Below are 23,073 nucleotides of genomic sequence, written 5' to 3'. Positions count from 1 at the left end.
TACACGGAGGGAGGATGAGGGGTCTTACGCCCATGAGTGGGCTTGCTGTGTTTTCCTTTCCTCGGAGTATTTTGCAGAAATTTTAAAGGACTTGGCCCAACGAAGTATTCCCGGTAGCTCTACTAGATGTACAGACAGGCAGCAGAAAGTGCAATTTTTGTCACAAAAGGTACTTTGCCGTGTGACCTGAAAGGCATATCTGGCTGCGGGAACCGAGCCGCCCGGCAGCGATGCCAACGGGGGGAAACTGTGAGCACTAACAGAAGCTGAATTTGCCAAAAGATTAAAAAAAAAAATAAAACCCACCCAACAACAGCAACAAATCGCCCGGTAGGTGCCCTGGAGCAGGGCTTTCATCTCCAGCCCCACTCGTGGAAGGACCGCACCGCCCTGCCCTGCCCTGCCCTGCCGGGGAGGTCTGTCTGTCCCATCGGCCGGAGACTGGGAGGTCTGTCCCACGGGACGGGGACGGGGAGGGACCCCGGCCGCCGCCGCCCCCGCCGCCGGCCCTGAGCCCCGGCTTTCTCCGGGCTGCTGGAGCCGCCCCAGGCCCGGCCCCGCCGCCAGCCCGCCCATCACCGCTGCCCACGCCGGCTGCCCGGGGCGGCGCCGGGGAGCTGCTCCCAGTTCCTGGAGACCTGTAAATACAGCTCTGATTTGTATATTTTTTTTTTTCCACCTCTACAGCCTTTGCAAAATAAGGACTACCTGTTGCGTACTCATGCGGCAGGATAGGTGTGGCTATTCAGCAAGATAAATCAATTTTCCCCTCGTTTACCGGGACGAGGCTCAGTGCCGGGATGCCGGGGCGGTCCCAGCTCTCGCCGTGTGGCACCGGGCACGGACCGGGACCGCCAGAACCAACTGCCTGATCTTACCTCGGCCTCCCTGGCTGCTGCTGCGATGCTGCCCGGTGCCCTCGGGCTCCAGCAGTCCCTGGGGGTTTTGCCTTTCGGGGTAACACCTTGCGCTCAGGTGAGCGGAGCAAGGGGACCCGAAGCGCCGCAGGGTGCTGTCCCCCCCCCTCCCCCCCCCCCCCAAAAAAAAAAAAAAAAAACAAACAAAACCAAAACAAACAAAAACCACAACCCAAACAACCCGGGACTGTCCTTCCCCGGGGCGCGCTGCAATCGCTGCCGTTCAGATGCGGATGACTTGAGCCTCCCAAGGACTTCGTGAGCTAAGCACGCTTTTGCCACCTCCGTCTGACAGAGAAGGCGGCCACCGCGGCTTGTCCGAAGTCCCGCTGTGTGCGGGCGGAGGAGTCAGAAGCATCTCGGCCGCTGCTGCTCTGCTCTACCCATTAGGCTGCGCCTCTTTCCCACGCTTGAGCCTCTCCTCCCTTTCATTTACTCTCCGGGTGCTTTGCAAATGCGAGGGCTGTAATTTCATATCCCCCATGCTCGGAAAGGATGGGTCCGCGCCTTTTGGAGTTTAGCCATAGCCAGGAACTCGCCGATTCCCTCCGACACTGAGCCCTGCCTCCGGGTGAACCTGTGTCTGCCTTGAGCAAAGAGATAATGCGGCGGCTGTTGTTTTGCTGCTGCCAATCTCTGGAGAGGGGGTTTTCATGAAGTCTTAGCTCGGGGAAGAACAAAAAAAAAAAAAAAAGGAAAAAAAAAAAAAGGAAGAATACAAGGGTAGCTCTATACAGCTCATGGCTGGGAAATTAAAATTTCTCCCCAAATGAGGCTTTCTGATAGAAAGCGGCTGGCAGAGGCGCCCCTATAATAAAGCGTGCGAGGAAAGTAGTTTGCAGGGAGAGCAGCCTGGCGGGCTGACAGAGGGGGCGGATCCTGCGCACAGGCGGGCAGCGCCGCGCCGAGCGGCCCCGGCAGCAGCGGGGCTATTTCAGGAGCCGGGCGGAGGCGGCGGCGGCGGCCGGAGCCCGGGCCGGGGCCGGGGGTAGCGGGGAGCCATGGGGTTAGCGGCACCGGTGGGCTGAGAGGGGGGGCTTGCGAGCGGAGGCGAAGGCAGCCGGGAAATACGCCTTAGCCTGCGATTGAGGGGAAAAGGAGGGTTTTTTGGGGCTGCATCACAACTTGAGCTACATCAAGCTGAGCCAGACAGAGAGGGGAGCGGGAGGAGAAGGAGAGGGAGGAGGAGGAGGAGGAGACGGCTGCCACCGGGGGATTTGGGCTCGTTTTATTGAAACAAATCAGTGCTCGGGAGAGAGCGGCGAGGAGGAGGAGGAGGAGGAGAAGAAGAAAGAGGAGGAGGCGGCGGAGGAGGTTGGGGGTGGGGGGGCAGGAAGAGGGGGATCGAGGAAGAAAAGTGTGAGGGCTGTGGCTGGGAGAAGCAGAAGTGATGAGAGAGCGAGCAGGGAGGCTGGAGGAGGCTGCCCGTCCTGCTGCCGCGCCCCGCGGGGACCGCCGCTCCTGCCGCCGCCGGGCGCCCCCGCGGCCGCCGCTGCCGCCCCGCCGCCCCCGGCCCGCGCCATGGAGGCGATGAACGGCCCCGGCCCCGGCCCGGGGCCCGGCGATACGCTGCGGCCGCCGCCGTCGCCTTCGCCCGGCCACCACCACCCGCACGCCGAGAAGAAGAGGCTGCACCGCGCCCCGTCGCCCGCCAGACCCTTCCTCAAGGACCTCCACGCCCGCGCCGCCGCCGCCGCCAAGCCGCCGCCCGCCCCCCCTAAGTCCCCCGGCCTGCCCGGTCGGGCACCCCCGTCGCCGCACCCGGGCGCCCACCCGCCGGCCGCGGGGCTGCTGGCGGCACCGGGCCGCCTCTCCCGCCGCCCCGCCGCCCCGGGGGCCAAGGCCGCCGGCAGCACCGCTGCCAGCGCCGTCGGCAGGGCGGGCGCCAAGGCCGCCCCCTGCGCCAAGCGGGCGGCCCGCGGTCCGGAGCCGGGCCCCGGCGGCCGGGGCGGGGGGAGGCAGCCCGGCGGCGAGGCGGCCCCGCCGCTCGGCAAGGGCAGGAAAGGGAAGCGGGGGGCCGCGGCGGGCAGCGGCCATGCAGCGGCGGCGCTTGCCCGCGTCGGCCACACGGACAGCAGCTCCGACCTCTCCGACTGCCCCTCCGAGCCGCTGTCCGACGAGCAGCGCCTGGCCCCGGCCGCCAGCAGCGACGCCGAGTCCGGCACCGGCTCCAGCGACCGCGAGCCGCCCGCCGCCGCCGAGGCGAACCGCACCGGTCCCGGCCCCGGCCCCGGGCGCGGAGCCCCGCCGCCCCTCGGCCCCCGCGGGGATGCGCTGCCCGCTCCGCCGGGCGGGGGGCGAGCCCCGAGCCGCGGGGAACCGCCGGCGGCGGCCCCGGAGGAGCTGCAGCGGGAGGTGGAGGAGCTGCGCTCGGAGAACGAGTACCTCAAGGTGAGCATCGCCCGCGCAGCCCGGCCTCGGCGGGCCCCCGCCCGGGGAAAGGAGGGGAAGGGAACGGGGAGGTGCGGGGGAGGCGCAGCGCGCTCCTGCCCGGGACTGCGGGGTGTCCGCGCTGGGGGTGGCGCGTGGATTCGTGCAGTCTCAAGTCACCTCCCGTGGGACACCCCCACCCCCATCCCCGTCGGACCAAATGCCCAATTTGACCCGCGGGAGAGAAACAGGGTCAGGGAGAGCCAGCCGGGCGCCTCGGCGCTCCCCCGCAAAGCGGGGCCGTGGCGCGGCTTAAGGGCAGATAAGGGACTTAAGCGTGTGATCCCGGCTCCCTGCAAAAAGCCCGATCTGCGGAGGCTTGGATGAACGTGAAGTCCGGCGCAACGTGTACGGTGGCAGTGTTACGTTTAGTTGGCGTGGTGGTAGCTCAGCAAACCCCAACTCTTTCCAAAGCACCGCAAACACTGTACTGGTTAGCAAGCCCTTGCTTTCCAGGAACTGTTTCCCTCGGTATCACCCGTTAAGACAAGCCAAAGAAACCGGTTCCCTCATTTGATGTGGAAAGGATGACAGCATTGTGTTGCCTGTTCGTTGTGTTACTTTGTCACCGGAAAGTGAAGCCGCTCGTTGTCGAGTACTAATAGAATAACAAGGGCGGCAATAAAAAGTGTCATTGCATCCCTGTACGGGTGGAAAAGTACCTCAATGTGCATTCCTCCTCGGAGAAACAGAAAAGCTAAATTCAGGCGTGCTCTGAGCTGGGTTGACCTGCGGGAACCTTTAGTTGGACTTGCACTTACAATCTGATCTTTTGGCACAGCAAGGAGGCTACATCCATAAAGATCTATAAATAAGATAAACTGAGATAATCGTGTAACCACAGCTACTGTACCGTTTGACTCTGCTGCTGGTGGGAATAATCTTTGTTCCCTGATTTTGGAAACACCTTGTTGTCAAGCAAAATGACCGTGGAAATCCATGGGAGTTTTGCCCCGTGTTGGGTATAACCTTGGGAGAGGAGCATGGTAAACATATAGACTGGGCTTTTGGGGTTTTGGCTGAGGGACAAGAAACAATCTTCAGCATAGCAAAAGGTTAACAGCAGGGGTGCTGCAAAGTTCTTTGCTGGGTCTGGTGCCACTTAATGAACTGGAAAAAGGAACGAGCAATGATACAGCAAAATTTTCAGATGACATTAAGTTTCTTTTTTATCTTAAGTCAAGCCCAGCAAAGACCAGGCAGAACTTAATCGGAGACTTAACTCCCGAGGAATGAGTGAAAAATGAAGGCAGGGGATGGGAAATAAATGTCAATATTGAAAATTTGAAGCACTTGGAGAGAAGAAGGATTGAGTATGCTCTTTTCTGGGTTTTAGATACGTTAACCCAGGAGGATCATGAGAGAAGGAGCAATGAAAATCTCCACTCAGTGTGAAACTGCAGGCAAAAATTATGCTAGGTTTCAGTGGGGAGTGAACAGAGAATAACAAAGAAAATATTAAAATGCTTTATAGATCTGTAGCTGTTACACAGATCAGTGGGTGTACCTGAAATACTGTGGGCACTGCTGGTCATCTAGCAAAGGATAATACAGAACTAGACCAATAAAAATTATTGGCGCATAGCAAAGCTTTTATAGCACTCATTGGATGGAAAACTCCAGAGTGTGTTAGGGAAATGTAATAGTCTATAAAATGATAAGCAGCATAGAGAACCTTTATCAGAAGCTTCTGTTTTACTTGACAGCCCAGAAACAAGAAGTGATGTAATGAAATCAGCATCGGTAATAGGAATTGCTCTAGGAGTGAGTAAACTGGCACTGCCATTAGAAGTCATGGAGGCCAAAAGCCCAGGAGCATCTCTTTGCATCACAGGATTTGCACAATTATAGTACTTAACACATTCTTCATAATGGGTTAAAGTTTAAGCCTCTTGTTTCATATTGAAAGTAATTTTTAACTATGGGAAACTGAAAAAAAGAGTTTGTCTGAATCGTCTAGGACCGACCACCAGTTAGGGTGTCCCACCTGAGGGACTTTCTGATCACGTGACCTGATTGACATTGGCAAGTCCCAGGTAAAGAACTTTACATAGTTTCAAATTTCTCACCCTGTGCAACAGTGTCCTCAGGTCTTTCGCCTTGATGTCTTCATCGTCTTCAGCAATTGTGTCCCAACTCTTTGATTTGGACTATGCCTTTTTCAGACTACAAGTATTTCTGAGATCAGTAGGATAATGCAGACTGGTTTCTTGGGGCCCTGTGTCTCAGTTGACTTCCAGTGGGCATGTGCTGCTGCCTGGAAAGCCATGAGCTCACACTGTCACCTCTTCTGAGGGGAATGAGTACATGATCTGTTTGCTCTCCTTGGCCACCCGGGGGGCATGAAGCAGTTCTGCTCCTCTCTCAAAATGGTTGGAAACAGCCCAGTGGCGCAAAAGTTATCAGAATTCCCAAACTTCATTTTCCTTTCCTAGCGAAACCTATAAAAAGCCTTCTTCAAATTAAAACCACAGCATTGCCTGCGTTGCTTACTTGTGGGTTTGTTTCTTGCGTTTTTTACAATGCAGTTCTCTTGGTTGGTATTGGAGTGAGCTTTTTTCTCCTTTAATTGGAGGGGGTTAAGGGATAACGGGGAAGCTGTCAGCTGTAAATAGACAAATGATTAGATAAAGCCCTTTTAGATAGGGATAAAGAAAAAAACTGTTAATTTCCTGAGCATGGCCATATGCTGAATTTTGTAGTTTTCACTTCTCCTTACCCCTCCCTGCAGCTGGAGTGCAACAGAAAGTGTGCATAATTTTAAAACCTGTTTCAGGAAAATTTATCTTTCATACAAAAAGGTTTTTCATGTGTCTGGAACATAGGTTATAGAACATGGTGTATATATGTATATATATACATATACATAGACTTAGTGCTAAAGATTATTGGAGATTAAAGGGCTACCAGGAAAAAAAAAAAAAAACAAAAACCAACAAAACAAACACAATCATTTGTTTTTATTTCTATTCAAGAAGTGCTAGAAAGTCTCCCAGAATGCTCCATGGAAGCAGAGCAAACTGTTGGTGCCGCAAACATCTCAGACTTCATATACTGTGAGCCAGATCTCAACCTGATATCAAGTTACCACCTCATATGTTTCCAGGGACTGTGACTTTTACCTCGGATGAGATTTCGGCTCCAACAGTGGCCAACTATTTGTAAAGTTAAGCCTGTAGGTGAAGTGGCTGAGGAGAAGTGTTTACGTCGGGAAGTCTCTCTTCTACCACCTCTTTGAAATTTCATCATTGCTTTCAGTTTCATGTATTTACTGCGTAACCTTATTTCAGCTACCTATGGGGGAAGACTGTAATACTACAGCGGCATTTAAAAGGTATCACTTATTTGTTGATGTATAAGAGAGAACTTATGTCGTGGTGGCTGACTCTGTGGACCCAGGAGGTCATCAGTCAGTGCTAGTAGAAGGTAAAGTTTTAGCTATTGCTAGCCAGTCCTGGAAGTATTTTGCTATTACTAACCACACGAGTGGTTGTTTTTCAGGATTATTTTAAAGTGTCCAGCACATGGAGAAATGTCATGGACTATGCAAGTCCTTGGGAAACTTTGAAAGAAGCTCTTTGTGTTGTAGAGCCCTCTAAAGGATGAGGGATCCTAAGGAAGAGGGCCCAGATTTTAGCAACTGAAAATGTTCTTGCTTTATCTCGGCCAAAGTTGAATTCAGGCTGTTTTAATTAAATAAACATGCTAGCCGAAACAGCGGTGGTATTTTAGTCGTGACGCATCCCCCTTTCCTCTTTGCACCCTTCATGGCCACAACGTGAAAGCAGCCTCCTGCGTCGGCATAACGCTTCATACAGTCCTCAAAACGGAACTGGTGCTCGCTTTGCTTTGATTTACCAGGCCTTCTCCTTGTGCCTGTGTTGGTGTAAGTTCAGCACACCAGAAATGCTGCTACGGAGCGGACTAGCACAAAAATAGCTTCTAAACTATCTTGGGTTTATTAGATAATCATCTTGTTTATCTTGCTTTTTGTTTATTCTTTCTATATTCATTTTTATCTGAGACATATGCTGGATATAAATAAGTGGCCGCTCCAGGTCCCTTATTCCACTCTGATACCTCTAAAGGATGCTCGTTTTGTTCAAAATCACAGTGTGTGTCATATGAGGTTACATTGTGTTTCTCAGCTCCCTTGAAACTGCAGATCTTCGAGTCTGTAAGCTTGAGATGAACTCAGGAGGAGTAGTACCACCGTTCCTTTTATTAACCTGCAGGGAGTTGTGTATGTCAAAGGGTTTTGCAGAGCAAAAATGATGCGGTTACCAGGGTTAGCAAAACAAAGCTCGTCCCCCATCTCTGCTTGACATGCTGCTTTTCCCGCCTGGTGACAGGTGGTCCCAAAGAGAAGGGAGGTGATAACCCTGCCTGGGGCACAAAACCCGTGCGGCCGGGCTTGGTCAGCTGTCGGAGGGAGATGTCACTTTGGGGAAGAGCGGTGAGACCGTGTGCCTTGTTAGCCCCAGCTGTGTCCCCGTCAACCCCTGCACTGCCTGGAGGGGATTAGCTGCGTGGTGCACGGGGCATTAGTTTCCCGTGGTGGCCCTCAATAGATGATATCAATGTTGCACCAGCCAAATCACTGCTCAAACGGCTTCAACCACCCCCGTCGAGAAGGTGTGTTGAAACAATATTTGGGCTAATGCTTGAATGAAGCAGAAAAGCTGCCAGACGCTGCTCTCGCTCTCGGATCCTGCAAACTTAAACCAGCCCTGAAGCCAGCAGGTGCTCACGGTCCTACGATTTTTCAGTTCTCGTCTTGTTTTGTGCGCAAACTTCAAACAATGTCAGATCGGTGCATGACTTGTAGTTTGGTCTGAGAGCTAAACAATAATACTGGGGCCTAAGGGACTTTAGGTTCATTAACATGCTTTGCAAGAGGCAAAAATAATGGTGGCTGCTTTCTTCCCAACCTTTATGCCTTTTGGAGCATATTTATCCCTACTGCGGTTCTGCTGTAAAGTGATATGGGGGATGTGTTTATTCCTCAGCAGCAGCAGCATCTCCTACATACAGACAGTTTGAGATATTTTAAAAATTAAAACAAAGATTACGTAAATTCACAGTTCATGAATCTTGGATTTATCAAGGACTTTCTAGAAGTTCTGGATTCGCCAGTGCAATAGCAGTGAACCACTGTCACTTCAGCCCCTCCTCCATTCCTCACCCTCTCCTCACTGGATTTAATGTATATTAAATAACCTTCTATTTAGAAAATAGTACTGGCATAATCTAAAATATGACTTTTGGCTAAATCAATAGATACTTACATTTTTTACATAGACAATTGAATTTCATCCTTCAATTGCATTTTCTTAAATACCGTATAGTTTGTTGGTTTTGTACATTTTTGCCTTCCTAGTTTGCAGATGTTTCCAAGTTAGTTTAGAACTTCTGGACGCTGATGTGTTCTAATTCACTGCGGCCTAAAGACTCTCGGTTTGCTAATATATATAACTGTAAATGCATAGTAATGAATTCAGTATCCATATATCTTTTATGCTATTTTCTGCATGTAATTTCTCCCTGATAGTAATTTCCAAAATTCTTTTTTTTTTTTTTTTCTTTTTTTGACCCATGGTTGGGTTCCAGTTCTTAGTCTCTATTCGTGCTCTGAGTTAAGAGCTTTTTCTATTTAGCCAGTAATTTTGCTCAGTGAGGGTATAACAGCAGACTGGTGCGAGGCCCCTACATCTGTCTTTATATGCAGTTTAAGGGTGTTACTTAGGACTGTATTTTATCTGGCCCCTTGAACGAAACCTCCCCATTGTGCATGTGTTTTACAGTTGACCAGAGGACTCAAGTGTAATGGAGCGCTTTTGGGGCAGCCTCGGAGTGTAGGTTTATTTTACTGCAGAAGGAATCCAGTTCTTGTGTGCTCTGTGGGCTGAATGAGGGCGCAGTTGGTGGAGATGACTGGAAAATTTACTTTCAAACCTCATTACGGATCTCAACCGGACTGGCAGCCCGTCAGTTGCGCAAGTATTCCTGGTTGTTTCAGTGGGAATGACTCATGAGTATGGGTTACTTAGTGTAATAGCTGCATGGCCTGACTCTTTTTCTCCCCCCCCTCCCCTTTTTTTTTTTCTCAAGAATCCTCAACAAGGCATATTCCTATAATTTACCCTTAATTATGCTTCAGTGTAAATTAAATCAATAATAAACAAGCATGAGATCAGTAAAGGTATTAATGAGATAATGGCTTCTCTTCTGACAGGCAAGTCTTCAATTTGCACGGTACAGATGTGAAATGACACCATCAGTATGTATTTGGGCTATGCAGCGATGTAAACTGCACATAGGCTTTCCCCTTTCGGCCAATTCGCTTTGGCTTGGTAGACTGACAGGGAAACAGTGAATCCGAATTCACTTGCTTTTGCACTGAAGTCTCAGGGAATCCTGCAAATGGAGCGGCTATTTCAGTGTGGCCCTATGTTCATGCAGCCACTCCGTGAATCTCAGGTGAGCGATCCCTATTAGACCCCAGATAGATGGCCTTTAGGACGTCGTGGGGGCCAAGTACCTGAAACTATAAGCGGTTAGAGTCAGAAGCAGGAGCAACTTGAATTTCTACTGCAACTTTGGAAAGAGCTGCCGGTTAGAAGGTTATTTTCTTTCCCACACTTCCATTTGTTCTTTCTGATGACCAGGGTCACATCTGGAAAGAAAAGCAGTTTAACTTCTTCCTAAACAATATTCTTTCTTTCAGGGCTCTCTGCCTGGTGCTGTTCTTACTGGAAGCAATAACATAATTACCATTAAATTAAAAGGGATCAAGAGGAGGCTCTCATCCCCTACAGGAATGTACGGCAAAGTGAAGCTTCTTATGCCAGCACTTAACCTCCCAATTTCAGTTGCCACTTTGGGATGCTGGAGCAGGTCCTCCCTGTTTAAGGAAGAGAGGAGGCTCTTCATTTTTTAGATGCACGAAGAGGGATGGCCGCTTTCTTACTCATTTGTTTGAATTACTTTTAAGTGCCTATTCTGATCTCGTTCTTCAGTTTTACAATATTAAAGTCCACGGTATGAAGCTGAATACCTCCTGAGAGAAAGAGCTTTAATTCTCACTCACAATAATAATAGTAATAAGAACAATGCATTTTAATGAAGTCAGGGATTGGGTTTATCTAGGACTTCCAACTGCCTTGCAGCCAAAGCATCTTTTTTCTTTTTTTTTTTTTTTTTGCAAACTACCGAGTTTGGGATTTTTAAGGTTCTGGCTTTGCTGCATTTACCTTTGATTTCACTAGTGATTGACATGTTTTCCTCTGAAGTGGTAGGCTTGGCAGTTTAGTGTAAGTGGGAGCATCATAGTTTCGATTGTAATTTCCACTTTCCTGGGTCCTTAACTTAGCTTCCTCTGTTTTGTGTGCACGCATCGCTTTAGAAGAGGGGTCTAAGCTGTCCTGGTTTTGTAGGTGTAATTGTAACGGCTCTGATTTAGGAGATGCTAACACAAGGTTTCAGCATCTACGGCAGAATCACAAGTACCTACTGAGGAGAATAAGCTGTCATGAACTGGAAGTATCTACAGCTTTGCCACTGGCTTTGTGGCCTGTATTGAGAGCAAGATTATGTCTTTACTGTAACTAGTAAAAGATTATCCCAGCATCCATAGTTGTGTACTGTCATACAAAAATCTGAATGACGTATTGTTTCCCTACATTTTGACATTTCAGAGGTGACACGCTCCTGTATATGTATTTTTAACACATAAAAATAGGACTTCATCTTGCTACTCAAAAAGATTTGATCTGTCCCATTTGGGTTTTTTTCCTCCCTGGGCTGGAAGACTACATAAGTCCCAGCCCCAGGCACTGCAGTAATGCAGCAGAAAGCGGGCTGGCGCTGCATGCAGCCCGGACGGTGAGGTTTCTGCTCCTTATACGGTCAAAATTGTTTGTGCCCTCATTGTGTTTGCATGTATACTGCCATGTTTTAAAGCTCATCCAAAGGATGCTGTATTCCTAAGTACAGTCTGATTTCTATACAAAAGTTTTGGGACTAGAAAAAAAATTAAATGTGGAAAAGGAGCCCAATTCAATATAAAAAAACCCAACCTCTGACACATTTTAAAGTACAGCTTTCTTGATAGTATCCTATATATTAGTTTATCTGCAAAATTACACTAGAGAAAAGCAAACTCTGTATTTATAACCAAAATCAGAGGCAAGGATAAGGAAAAAAAAAAAAATCACAGCTTAAAAGGTCAGAGTTGTGCTGTTAAGGGAGATGGAGAAAACTTCAGTTTTCCTCGAGGTAAAAGACAGGTCTATCTACTGAAATATATATATAGCTCATGCCAACGCTTGCGGCTTTTTGGGCAACTTCTTTGGTGGGAGGAATGACATTGGATTCGAGTCTCCAAGTAAGACGGAGTGACTCTTGATGCCGGGAGAGCTCCCATGTCCACTGAGAGGATTTGGGAATACTCAGTTTCAATGGGATGATTGTTTCAGGGATTGGGTTGTTCAAAATGATGCGAGTTTCACTTTCCACATTTGGTTGTAATAGATACTTTCAAGTCAAATACGGTGGATTATTTGTCTTTAGAAACCGACCAGATTTACTAATTCCAAAACCTGATACAGATAAGAAGGAAGTCTGAGATGAGCAATAATATTATAATTGCTCTTTGCAGGCCACTTAGTACACGAAAGCCATTGCTTAGTTCTTGAAGTATAAACATCAGATTATAAAGTAGATCCCATTAATTTGGTGATGACAGATGTTTTCCTTTATTGTGGATTTGTGTTTCAAAATTCTCAATTTGCAACCAAATTATTAATCTAATCTAACATTAGCATTCTGAAGATGATATTAAAAAGTTAATAGAGCTTAGATCTAGTTGAGGTAGATTGAGCTCCCGAGTCTGCAGACACCCCGAAGAAATTACTCTGGTCCTGTTTGTCCCAGAGGGCTGTATTAACTCTGACAGGTAAAGACTGTACTTGTGGTATGATTACCTTAGCCAAAATACCTAGTTAATATACTGATGACACGAAAGTATACTTCTTTTCTTAGGTTCATAAGCCACTGCTACTCTCTAAGCAGTTTCTAAAACCTTGACGTTTTCTTCTGCATCTCCATCTTTGCTGGGTAAACTTTTACTTTACCTCTTGAAAGCGTTTATAAATGTGAAGCATAGTGAAAAAGTGTGTACATTATAAAGAAAAACAGGTCTCCTCCCCAGTTCACTCAAGCATATGTTGTTATGTTTTCCTTTTTTAAAATATCGATCATTTACCAAAATTTCACCAGGGTGTTGGCTGTAAACTGGCCTGAATGCTTGGCCATACCCTGAGGAGGGGTAGATAGGGCCGGGACTGTAAATTATTTTGAAAGAATTGTGCTGGGTGTGGTCTGCAGAGCTTGTTTGCTTCCTCGCAGTCTGCTGGTTTTGGTTAGTTAATGTATTTGCAACTTCTGAGGACGTCATTGCTGCAAGGGTAACTTCTGTTACTGTGCTTACTCTATTCCTTTTCAGACAGTGTATAGGTCAAGTGTGATCCAGCTCACTGGGCAGTAACCCCTGAGCTTCTCCATCCACACAAATATCCTACTCCTGCAGCTATCCCAGGGGGACTGCGGGGCAGGATGACCCTATAGCAGAAATCTGAATATATTGAGAATGTATAGCGATATGGTGGGATTGTGCGAAAATTGGTCTGCCCTTTCTTAGCATCTAGGGAGAGCTGTGTAGAGCCCTGGGAGGGCTGTACTGGTGGAGCAAAGCCTCGCTGCTGAGCCCAGAGTGGTTGTTTTAGAAATAACAAGACTTGCGCTTACCTAAAACTTGACTTATGCTGGTTCAGGTAATGGAAGCTAAAACATCACTGTCTAAATACTGGAGTTTTTATATGTGGATGGGATTTTCACAGAATCACAGAATCACAGAATTATCAGAGTTGGAAGGGACCTCTAGAGATCATCTAGTCCAACTCTCCTGCTAAAGCAGGATTGCCCAGAGCACATTACTCAGGACTGCATCCAGGCGGGTCTTGAAAATCTCCAGGGAAGGGGACTCCACAACCTCCCTGGGCAGCCTGTTCCAGTGCTCTGTCACCCTCACCGTAAAGAACTGTTTCCGTGTATTTGAACGGAACTTCCTGTGTTCTAACTTGTGCCCATTGCCCCTCGTCCTGTCACTTGGAACCAATGAAAAGAGCCTGGCTCCATCCTCCTTCAACCCACCCTTTAGATACTTGTATGCCATAATAAGGTCTCCCCTCAGCCTTCTCTTCTCCAGGCTAAAGAGTCCCAGCTCTCTCAGCCTTTCCTCATAAGGGAGATGCTCCAAGCCCTTAATCATCTTAGTTGCCCTTCGCTGGACTCGCTCCAGCAGTTCCCTGTCCCTCTTGAACTGGGGAGCCCAAAACTGGACACAGTATTCCAGTTGTGGCCTCACCAGTGCCGAGTAGAGGGGGAGAATGACCTCCCTCGACCTACTGGCCACACTCTTCCCTATGCAGCCCAGGATTCCATTGGCCTTTTTGGCGACAAGGGCACATTGCTGGGCCATGGATAATTTACTGTCTACCACAACCCCCAGATCCTTCTCCTCCAAGCTATCTCCCAGCAGGTCAGCCCCTAACCTGTACTGGTGCCTAGCATTCTTCCTCCCCAGGTGCAGGACCTTGCACTTGGTTTTGTTGAACCTCATTAGGTTCTTCTCTGCCCAGCTCTCCAGCCTGTCCAGGTCACGCTGGATGGCAGCACAGCCCTCTGGGGTGTCAGCCACCCCACCCAGTTTGGTATCAATACCCAGTTTGGTATCACCATCATTTTGGTGGGAGTAACACTACAATTCTAACATAACTATGCTAACGAGGCTAAAGAAGTTTGACACGTCTTCCTTTGGTCAGGACTGTGTTCAGAGGCAAGATCTGTTCCTCAGCCTGGAGAAGAGAAGGCTCTGGGGAGACCTTATAGCAGCCTTCCAGTACCTAAAGAGGGCCTACAGGAGAGCTGGGGAAGGACTCTTTACAAGGGCATGTAGTGATAGGATGAGGTGGAATGGCTTCAAACTGGAAGAGGGTAGATTTAGATTAGATATTAGGAAGAAATTTTTCACTTTGAGGGTGGTGAGGCACTGAGACAGGTTGCCCAGAGTTGTGGATGCCCCATCCCTGGAGGTGTTCAAGGCCAGGCTGGATGGGGCTTGGAGCAACCTGGTCTAGTGGGAGGTGTCCCTACCTATGGCAGGAGGGTTGGAACCAGATGATCTTCGATGTCCCTTCCAACCTAAACCATTCTATGATTTGTGACTAAAGCTCAAGTGGAGCAAGATGAATATGGGGAGAAAGATGACTGTCCATCCAGTTAGACCATGGGAAGGGGGAATGTTTGAGAGGACTGCCAGGAGGGATGTAGGTGGACATGTTCATGGAGGGACTGGACAGAGATGGTCCGGCCCAGGACCGTCTTTGTCAGGGGACCTGACTCCATAGTAGTGTCTTCTCTACCCGATACAAATGTGAAATACCCTCCAGCCATCCTTGGTGTTTCAAGTGTCAGTTACAAATGACAAGTGAGGTGACAGTGCAGCTAGCCCCAGTGCAAGTTCTGCTTGAATCTTATTTGAGTTATGTTTTCTACAGAAAATTTGGTCTTTATAATATCAAATGCAATTTTAAAGAAAACAATTAAAAATTTAATAGTTCATTTTAAATATTCTCCTCCTGGCGCTTTTTCTTGATTCTTTTTTTTCCAACTCTGTTCAAAGTTAGTAGAGTCATAGTTTTCCTCTCACACAGTAGTTTAATCACTTGTACTCCTGAGCTTGGAAGACCTTTATAAGAGTTTTAGCTCTGGAGCTTCAGTCATGCACAGATTAAACAAATGGGAATGATAGAGCTTATCCTGTTCAGCCGTAAATCTTTAAATCTGACTTTAGAGAGCACGTGGTGCTCATGGTATAATGTGGAATTGGGACAGTTCATGATGCCCAGAAAAGAATGACCAGGTTATTCCCACAGGCACAGGTTTTATTTTGTCCCCGTGGTCCTGTTATTGAAATGTGTGGGCACACAACCAAACCCCACTTTCTTCTGCACCCAACCCCTCTGTCATTATGCATGAGCACAGTGCTAGGCTCACATGGGACACCATTTTCATATGGAGCGGTTTGGTATTTGGCGTAAAGATTCATTAACATTTTCAAGGGACAATTTCATTTTTAGGAAGTGCTGGTTGTGAAAAAGGCGCATCACACAGAGGTGTTGAGGTTCTTGGCTAAGGAGGTTTGCTGTCTAAATAAAGCAAGGAATCGGTTTAGATGGTGGCAAAGTATTATGCAGTTTTGGTTTTAATTAGGGGTGGTAAAATGAAGGTGTTACCAGTTTCAGGAGACAGATAAGCATCTGGTCTGTTTTTAATTATTAAAGCAACTGTAAGAAATATAACAAATATTCATTAATTTAGTTCAGCGTAATTAGTCAATGTTGGGATACAACTTCTGTTCCTATGACTTCTGGAGCTGCATGCTGCAATCTGTATCACTTCATTAATATGGTATCCTAGTGAGCATGTTTCCTATTTGCTCCCATGGGTGAGATTTAGAGGTATGATGGAGCACTGTTTTGACTTCCCACAGGATGAGCTGGATGAACTTCGGGCTGAAATGGAAGAAATGCGTGACAGCTATTTAGAGGAAGATGTTTACCAGCTGCAGGAGCTCCGGCGAGAGCTGGACCGGGCAAACAAGAATTGCCGCATTCTGCAATATCGTCTCAGGAAAGCCGAACAGAAAAGCTTGAAAGTTGCACAAACAGGGCATGTGGACGGAGAGCTCATTAGGAGCCTGGAACAAGATTTAAAGGTGGGTGAGAGATTCATATTCGCAATAAAAGACAGCAGACCGGGATTTGGCTCCCTGCAATGGAAGGGAGGGTGACTTATGAAACAGGCAGTAGTTCTCCGAACGTCAGGACCAATTTCCTTCTTCTGCAGTGGAGAATGAATATGCAGCTTATCGTATCATAAAAAGATGTGTTAGTGAGTAAAAAAACATGTGCTTAGATTCAAAATGAAAGAAATGCAGTCAAGTTACATTTGTGCATTCGAAAGATTTAAAGGGGTTTGTTTTGCCGGTTTTACTGAAAACCTTAGCTTTGCAAAACTGTATAAACAAAACCTGATATGCTTTTCCCAATTCATGCCATTTCCTTCCTTTTCTCTTCTTGCTTATGCCAAATAACTGAAAAAAAAACTAGTCAAAGTTGCATTTCTTAGTGCCTAATGAGTTACTCATAACAGGAACAGACTGTTATAATATTTTAGCATGGCAGATAGAGAATAAAAATGCTGTTCCCATAAAAACACAAATTCCTGTAAAAATTATGTTCATAATGAAAGAGTTTTTATATTTTTCAGAAATCTTTCCATCAAGGCTAAGCTTTGTATAGGCGTGATGCTTATCTAGCTTTACTCGTCTTTCTTAATATTGCTATCTTGTAGCTGTTTTGAAAATATCTTCTGTAGAGAGGGACTGCTTACCACTAGAATTGTTATGCATTTTTTACTTAAAAATACAAAACATAACAACTTCTGAAACTGGAATGATTGGTTCCCAGCAATGGAAATGAGAGGGACGTATCAAGCCATCAAACTTTTCAAAATATCAGACCTAATTTTCTCTTTTATGATAGAAAACAAACAATAACCTTATCATAATAGTAATGATGCTCAGTAAGAATCTTGTACATAGATTTGAGTGAAAGAGATATTGAGTTTTTTTATTTTGTTTGCTTTGGTTTTGCTGACTTGTTGTAATTCAGTAATGCATTGTTTTGGGTGATGAATCACTTTTCCCAATGCTTTTGGAGTAAATATTTATTCTTGTTAGACTGGACTCAAAAAACCTAAGCTAGCATATATCTCTGTGCTTTCATATCACTCTTGCCTAGTTGTGATTGCTGCCAGAGCAGCAAATTTGGGTGGATGAGACTGCTGCATGGATGCGGCTTTGATCAATGACCTGTCAACTTGACAGCACAATTCCCCATCTTTTGTTTTATTGACGTGATACACTGGGACTTTGATGTGCAGGTTTGGTATCTGCTCATTTCCTCTTGCTGTTCATGGCACTGCCTTAGCATAACGTGGAGAGGGAGCAAGAGATGGGTAATCAAATATATTTTCATCTTGGATTTCTTTATTAGAAATTAATGTTCAGTTTGGTACTTGGAAGGCTTGGAGTCTTTCACTGTCAGTCTCATAATTGAATTAAAAATTTCTTGGCTATCTAGGGTGGTAATATGCTTCCTACTGTAGGAGACACACTGTAGCTGTTGCTCCTCATGGATCCTCTTCATGCGTTTGTGCTCTTCTGACTAGGTAGCCAAAGATGTTTCTGTCAGACTGCACCACGAGCTGGAAAGCGTGGAGGAGAAGCGCGTTAAAGCAGAAGATGAAAATGAAATCCTTCGGCAGCAAATTATTGAGGTGGAAGTATCCAAGCAGACACTGCAAAATGAGCTGGACAAGTTCAAAGAGGTAAGCAATAGTCAGGAAAGCCATGCAGAGCAGTGTTGCTGGGTCAGATGGGAAATTTGACATGCAAGCATCTTAGACTAACTCTTACATGAAATGCCTACTGCTACTGCTTGTACAATTGCCCAGAAGGTCTCCTCGCCTTTGCTGTATGTCCCAAATGTGTTAGTAATTTAGAAAAAATAGAGAGGTAGAGGAGCAATGCTGGGGCTTTTGTCCAGGGCTTCTCACAGGGCTTCTGTCCCATTTTAAAGTGGTTCCTCAAAGCCTCTCTTCCTACTGAAGCAAAACTGTCTTTGATTTGACTCCAGCTAGCTCTGACTCTCCTTTACACAGACTGGGACTTCTGCCTATTTGAGAGTCAAATGAGGGGTGCGTGACTCGCCTCTGAGAGGATCCTTCAGATAAGCAAGCCGCCGCTTTGGCTGGTGCTCTTCAGTGGTGACAGTGGGAGCCACCAGCATGAGCTAGGCAGCAGGAATGTGGTCTGTAATGTATAAGTAACATTGCACTTCAGGCGCAGAAACGCTGCCTGTTGAGAAAAGGGATCATTTCAATTGGAGCTGACACATAGTCATACTGGGTGATGTGACAATCCTTGGAAGCAAGTGAGCTGAGGAACAGGGAACAGCAAAGGAGAGCCAAATACTAAGCGTGGCTCTTTGCTGGAGCCCACATCCCGGTCTCTAGCGGTATTTCTGTTCTCTTAACAGTACAGCAGATTGGCAGCTCACAGCCTCTGCTCTGTTTTAAACCAGATTGAGACAGAGCATTTAAACATAATGAGGTAAGGCATTTATCCTTTGAGCCCTGGTCAGATTTAGAGAGCTGGTGCAATTATGTGTGATTTTAATCTTTCAAACAATGCTTGCGAGTCAACTGGCACAAAGCCTGACTCAGTTTTATAAGGACAACCCGTATTTAATTTCTCTGTGTGTTTGGGTTATGAGGAGTCCAGTGCAAGAGTTTTGGAGCATTTTGTACCTAACAGGACAGATCATCAGCCAGTGTAAATATCAGAGTTGCTTAGATTACGTAGGAGCCTGACACAAAAGATAAAGTCTGCATGATGTTTTAGCTATTCTTCTTCATTCTCAATGTTATTGGTGAATGCTGTGCTTAATGGACATGATACCGTGTTACAGGGTCTGCAGTCTATATTCCATACAAAAATACCATGTTAGCCACAGGAGAATCATAGAATCACAGAATGGTTTGGGTTGGAAGGGACCTTAAAGATCATCTAGTCCCAACCCCCCTGCCCTGGGCAGGGACACCTCCCACTAGATCAGGATGCTGAGAGCCCTATCTAACCTGGCCTTGAACACTTCCAGGGATGGGGCATCCACAACTTCTCTGAATGTTGCACCGAATGTATTGCTTGTTGTTGATTAACGCAGATACTGCTTGATGGTCTTTGGGACTAAAGCAGTTTGAGAAACTAAATTGTGGGTGAGCAATGGGAAACAAACTGGTCCAGCAGTGCTGGAGTCTCAAGCTTGCTCTAACCAGGCTGAATTTACTATGCTGCTTAGATTGTTGCAGCCCAGCAGGGCAGGGGAGACCAACTAACTCAGCTGTCTCTGCTGCACTGCAAGTTGAAGTGAATGCACCCTTAATTTGGAAGCAGGCTTTGCCCTGTAAGCGGAAAAGGCTGGAGGGGAGCTAGGGAAAGGAAGAGATGGCAGGTAGAATGATGGGATGCATTCATGCTGATCTGGAAGGCACAGCAGGGCGTAAGATGTAGTAGTAGTAGTAGTAGAGAGTCTGTTTTTTCATACCATGAGTGGTGGTTTCTCTGGGAGTCAGAATTTCACAAGGTCACAGTAGGTGAGAAGGCAGAGGTTTAGGTCCTCGGCAGGTCACACGAGGACAGATGAACCAAAAGTTGGAGAAACACAGTGATATGTGTGCCAGATAAGTAAGTGTTTGCAATGTTGTTGACATTGCTGAAAAATAAAATAAAAAAAAAATATTCTTGCCTCAAGATGTGCTCAAATAACTATCAGAAGCAATGCCTCTTAAGGAACATTTAATGCGTACAAAGCTCTAAAGGAATGTATTGTAGACATGCCAGTGGGAAAACTAGTGCTTTATATATCAGGAGAAAAGTGACCCAAAGGCCATGCAGTTTCTTCCCAATCCACCCTGACTAAGCATCTTGTCTATCTAAAGGCTGACACTTAGGAGTGTCTTTGCTATCTGCTCCTGGAGCGTTGCCTGAGACCCAGTTAGACAGTATCTCTCTCACACTGTCGCCATAAGCTTATTTTCTGTAACATCCTTGTCTATTCTCAGCCCTTTTCCTCTATCATCCTCTGATCAACAAAAAGGTTTTCTCACATCCGCGTTCATGTTTATTGCTTAATTCAGTGCTGACTTCTCCTTTGTCCTGCCCTACAATTCCCTCGGGTCCAGTTTCTCACTGCAGTGGATGGCATGTATGTTGATTACCGTTAATGTATTTTGCATACTGAAATATCTTTAGGAATTGTACACACCTCTGCAAGCACTCTTTCTTTAAAGCCACCTTCATTTTTTATCATAATCTTTTGAAGAATTCATAACATTTACGACGTTTAGTGTTACGTATTCTTTCGCTCCAGTACCTGTTTCAATCTCCTGTGATACTTTCAACAGGATTTTTGTGGTGTGATATATACAGGCTTGCTCTGTCTAAATAAAATTCCTATTTCCTTCAAAAAAGTCTTGCAGTTTTGCCTTCTCCTAACCATGTAATTTCAAGTTGCTGTATTAAGTAGATATGAGATAGGCTTTCCTTTTTTGTCACTAAATAACATCTCTCAGTGTGTCTCAGCTTTGCAAATAATAGAAGCAAAATGACAAGAAAGAGGAAGGGTGACAAGAAGTCACCTGCCCTGTCCTTCACAGTGCTCTTATCTCCTCTCCTACCGCTGTGTTGCAGCTAATGCACTTCCCTCCCCAGTCCCAGATGCTCCTGAATTCCCATTTCATGACATGCTTTCAGAAGCTTTTGCATGATCTATCAGAACCACACCTAGACTCTTGTTTTGTTCTGGTGTCTGCCAGGTACTCCCCATCATCAAAATATTCTGGTTTTCACTGATTGTTTCAATAAAGAGCTCTCAGGTCATCAGTGAGTCACAGGTTTTTAGGATAATGCTACCTCTTTCCCTTTTTTTTCTTTTTCCATAAGCATGGACCATCCCTCCAGCCTTTTGCAGCATTTCCTATAGATGTATTTTGAGCTAAGGTATGGATCAGTAAGGATTTTTAACCAATGCTTGTGGATTTAATCGACTTCTGATGCCTTCCAGTTAGACACCGTTCTTCTCTGAATATCTTCATCAGCACCCTGGCATTCACTTTGCTTAATCATGCCACTCTACTTTCTTTTTTTTTTTTTCTTTCAGTTCTCTTAGCCAAAAGATAATATGGTGCTTTACTTTCCCATAATGCTTCCTATTTTTTTTTTTTCAGATTTTGTTTGTTTATCACTGTGTAAGTTCATCACTCTGCTACTCTTGCCTGAAATACTTCCACTGATTCTTTTGAAGATACTTCTTTTACCGGGTAACAATGTTTTCTCTCTGAATATTTTTAACTTTACTGACTGCACCAAGTTTTTCTGCCTCAGTCTTTTCTAACTGCTGCAGCACTGTGGTTCATTGAATTTTTTTTGCACGATTACATTCACCTACTTTTTCAGTTTCCCTTTTTCAACTCTTCTCTCTCTCTCTTTTTTTTTTTTTTTTTACTGTGAACTTTTCAACTGGCTTTGGGCCTCCCTCTGATGCCTTTTTTGTGGCATTCTCCATCAGAGCTTCAGAGTTTGCCTACCGCTGTGAACGCTTCTTTGTAGCATATCCTTGCAAAACTGGGATGTCTCTAAGAACTGTCCCTTCTAGGAATTTGCTAGGATTTTCTGTGACTTACCAAAGCTGCTTCTTCCTTATAACTTTGGAAGCAAAGGCAGTGTACCCTCACAGATTCGATAAGTACACATATCACTGCCAAGGCTTGCTTGCTTTTTTTCTCTTGTTGTCTAGGTTATTAACATTGCCATTTGAGTCAATAGGCCGCCAGGAGAGAAAAAAATGACTCCATCACTAACAGATTACCCCTGCCACTGTCATTTTCCCCTTCCTAATATCCTAATTCAGCTCATGAGAAACACTGATGAGAATTTAACTTTGTCAATCAGCAAGCACTCCGAAAGCTCTTTCCAAAGTTTCCTTTCTTTGCACCTATGCAAAGCCCTTAGCAATTCTCTCCTGAGCATCTACAAACCCGATCTTTTCTCGAAGGCTTGACAACAGCATGTGGATTTTCTTTGAGTTTTCAACAACTTCCATTCAACATCTAACCCACCCCAAACATCATTTCCTTGGAGCCACCAGGGCATCTTTAGGAAACGTCTTCCTTATATTTTCTCAGCAACGATATTTCACAACTAGATGATCTGTCTTTAGTGTAAGTTTAAACGAGTGTGAAATCATGCTTGGCAAGTGTTGGGTGCCTTAATTCCCCTGCAAGTAATACCCCTCAGAGTAATCTTCTCTAAAAACTCTGTACCTGGGGAAGAAGAAAGCATTTTTGCTACTTATTGTAGAAATGCACTGAGGTGGCACAGGACCCACTCCTGTTCCCTGTGGAGAGAATGAGTCGGTTGCTTGGTTGCAGCTGCTAAACATGTATTTTCGCGTGTTCTTTGTCTGGGTTTGGGGTCGTGAGCCAGGGAAGAGAAAGAGTCACAGCCGTGGCAGCGCTGATGCTGCTGGGGAAGCGTAGCCCTGCCGGACCGGACAAAGGGAGGGGAGGATTAAGGACGGGGGTAGCAGCTGCTGAAAGATTTGACATGAGTGCTTTGAAATGGTTTAGCAAGAAATGAATGACAATTGTGTAACTGGGAAGAAAAGGGCATTTATTGCTTGTGGGATGGCCGTGCTGAGCAGGTGACAGTCTCTCTTTATTGCTGCTGAAAGCAGAAGGACTGGAGGGGGAGCAACCGGAGGTGTTGCTTTCTCTCTCGCAAGGACCTCTGGCATAGCGGCGACCTCCTCTGCAATACTGAGGTTTTCTTCGCCAGCTCCTAACTTTAGTTGAAATCATTTGTGCTTCGAGCCCTCCAGGATGTTGGGACCATTACAGGCACGAGTGCCATTCTCCGGGCATGTTCACTCGGGAAATCACTTCCAGTTGTTGGAGAACCGTGACAACAGCTTGTGTTTGC

General features: G+C 46.4%; 1 protein-coding gene across 6 annotated transcripts in view; it reads left to right on the top strand.

Moving 5' to 3' along the window:
• The first annotated feature begins 3,144 nt into the window (after positions 1 to 3,144).
• MTCL1 (microtubule crosslinking factor 1) overlaps positions 3,145 to 23,073 on the top strand; it is a 112,563-nt gene continuing 92,634 nt past the window's right edge. For 5 of the 6 annotated variants that reach the window (XM_082478965.1, XM_082478964.1, XM_082478963.1 and 2 more), the window contains exons 1-3: positions 3,146 to 3,308; positions 15,961 to 16,185; positions 17,703 to 17,861. In XM_082478965.1, coding sequence (XP_082335091.1) covers positions 15,988 to 16,185; positions 17,703 to 17,861 — 357 coding nt within the window. In that variant the 5' untranslated portion in view covers positions 3,146 to 3,308; positions 15,961 to 15,987. Of the gene's footprint in view, positions 3,309 to 15,960; positions 16,186 to 17,702; positions 17,862 to 23,073 lie in introns of all 6 variants that reach the window. The other variant, XM_082478961.1, reaches the window with a different exon arrangement.

The sequence above is a fragment of the Vanellus vanellus genome (genome assembly GCF_965231255.1).
Source record: "Vanellus vanellus genome assembly, chromosome: 2".
Taxonomy (NCBI): Eukaryota; Metazoa; Chordata; class Aves; order Charadriiformes; family Charadriidae; genus Vanellus; species Vanellus vanellus.
This window is presented reverse-complemented; position numbering and strand designations above follow the sequence as displayed.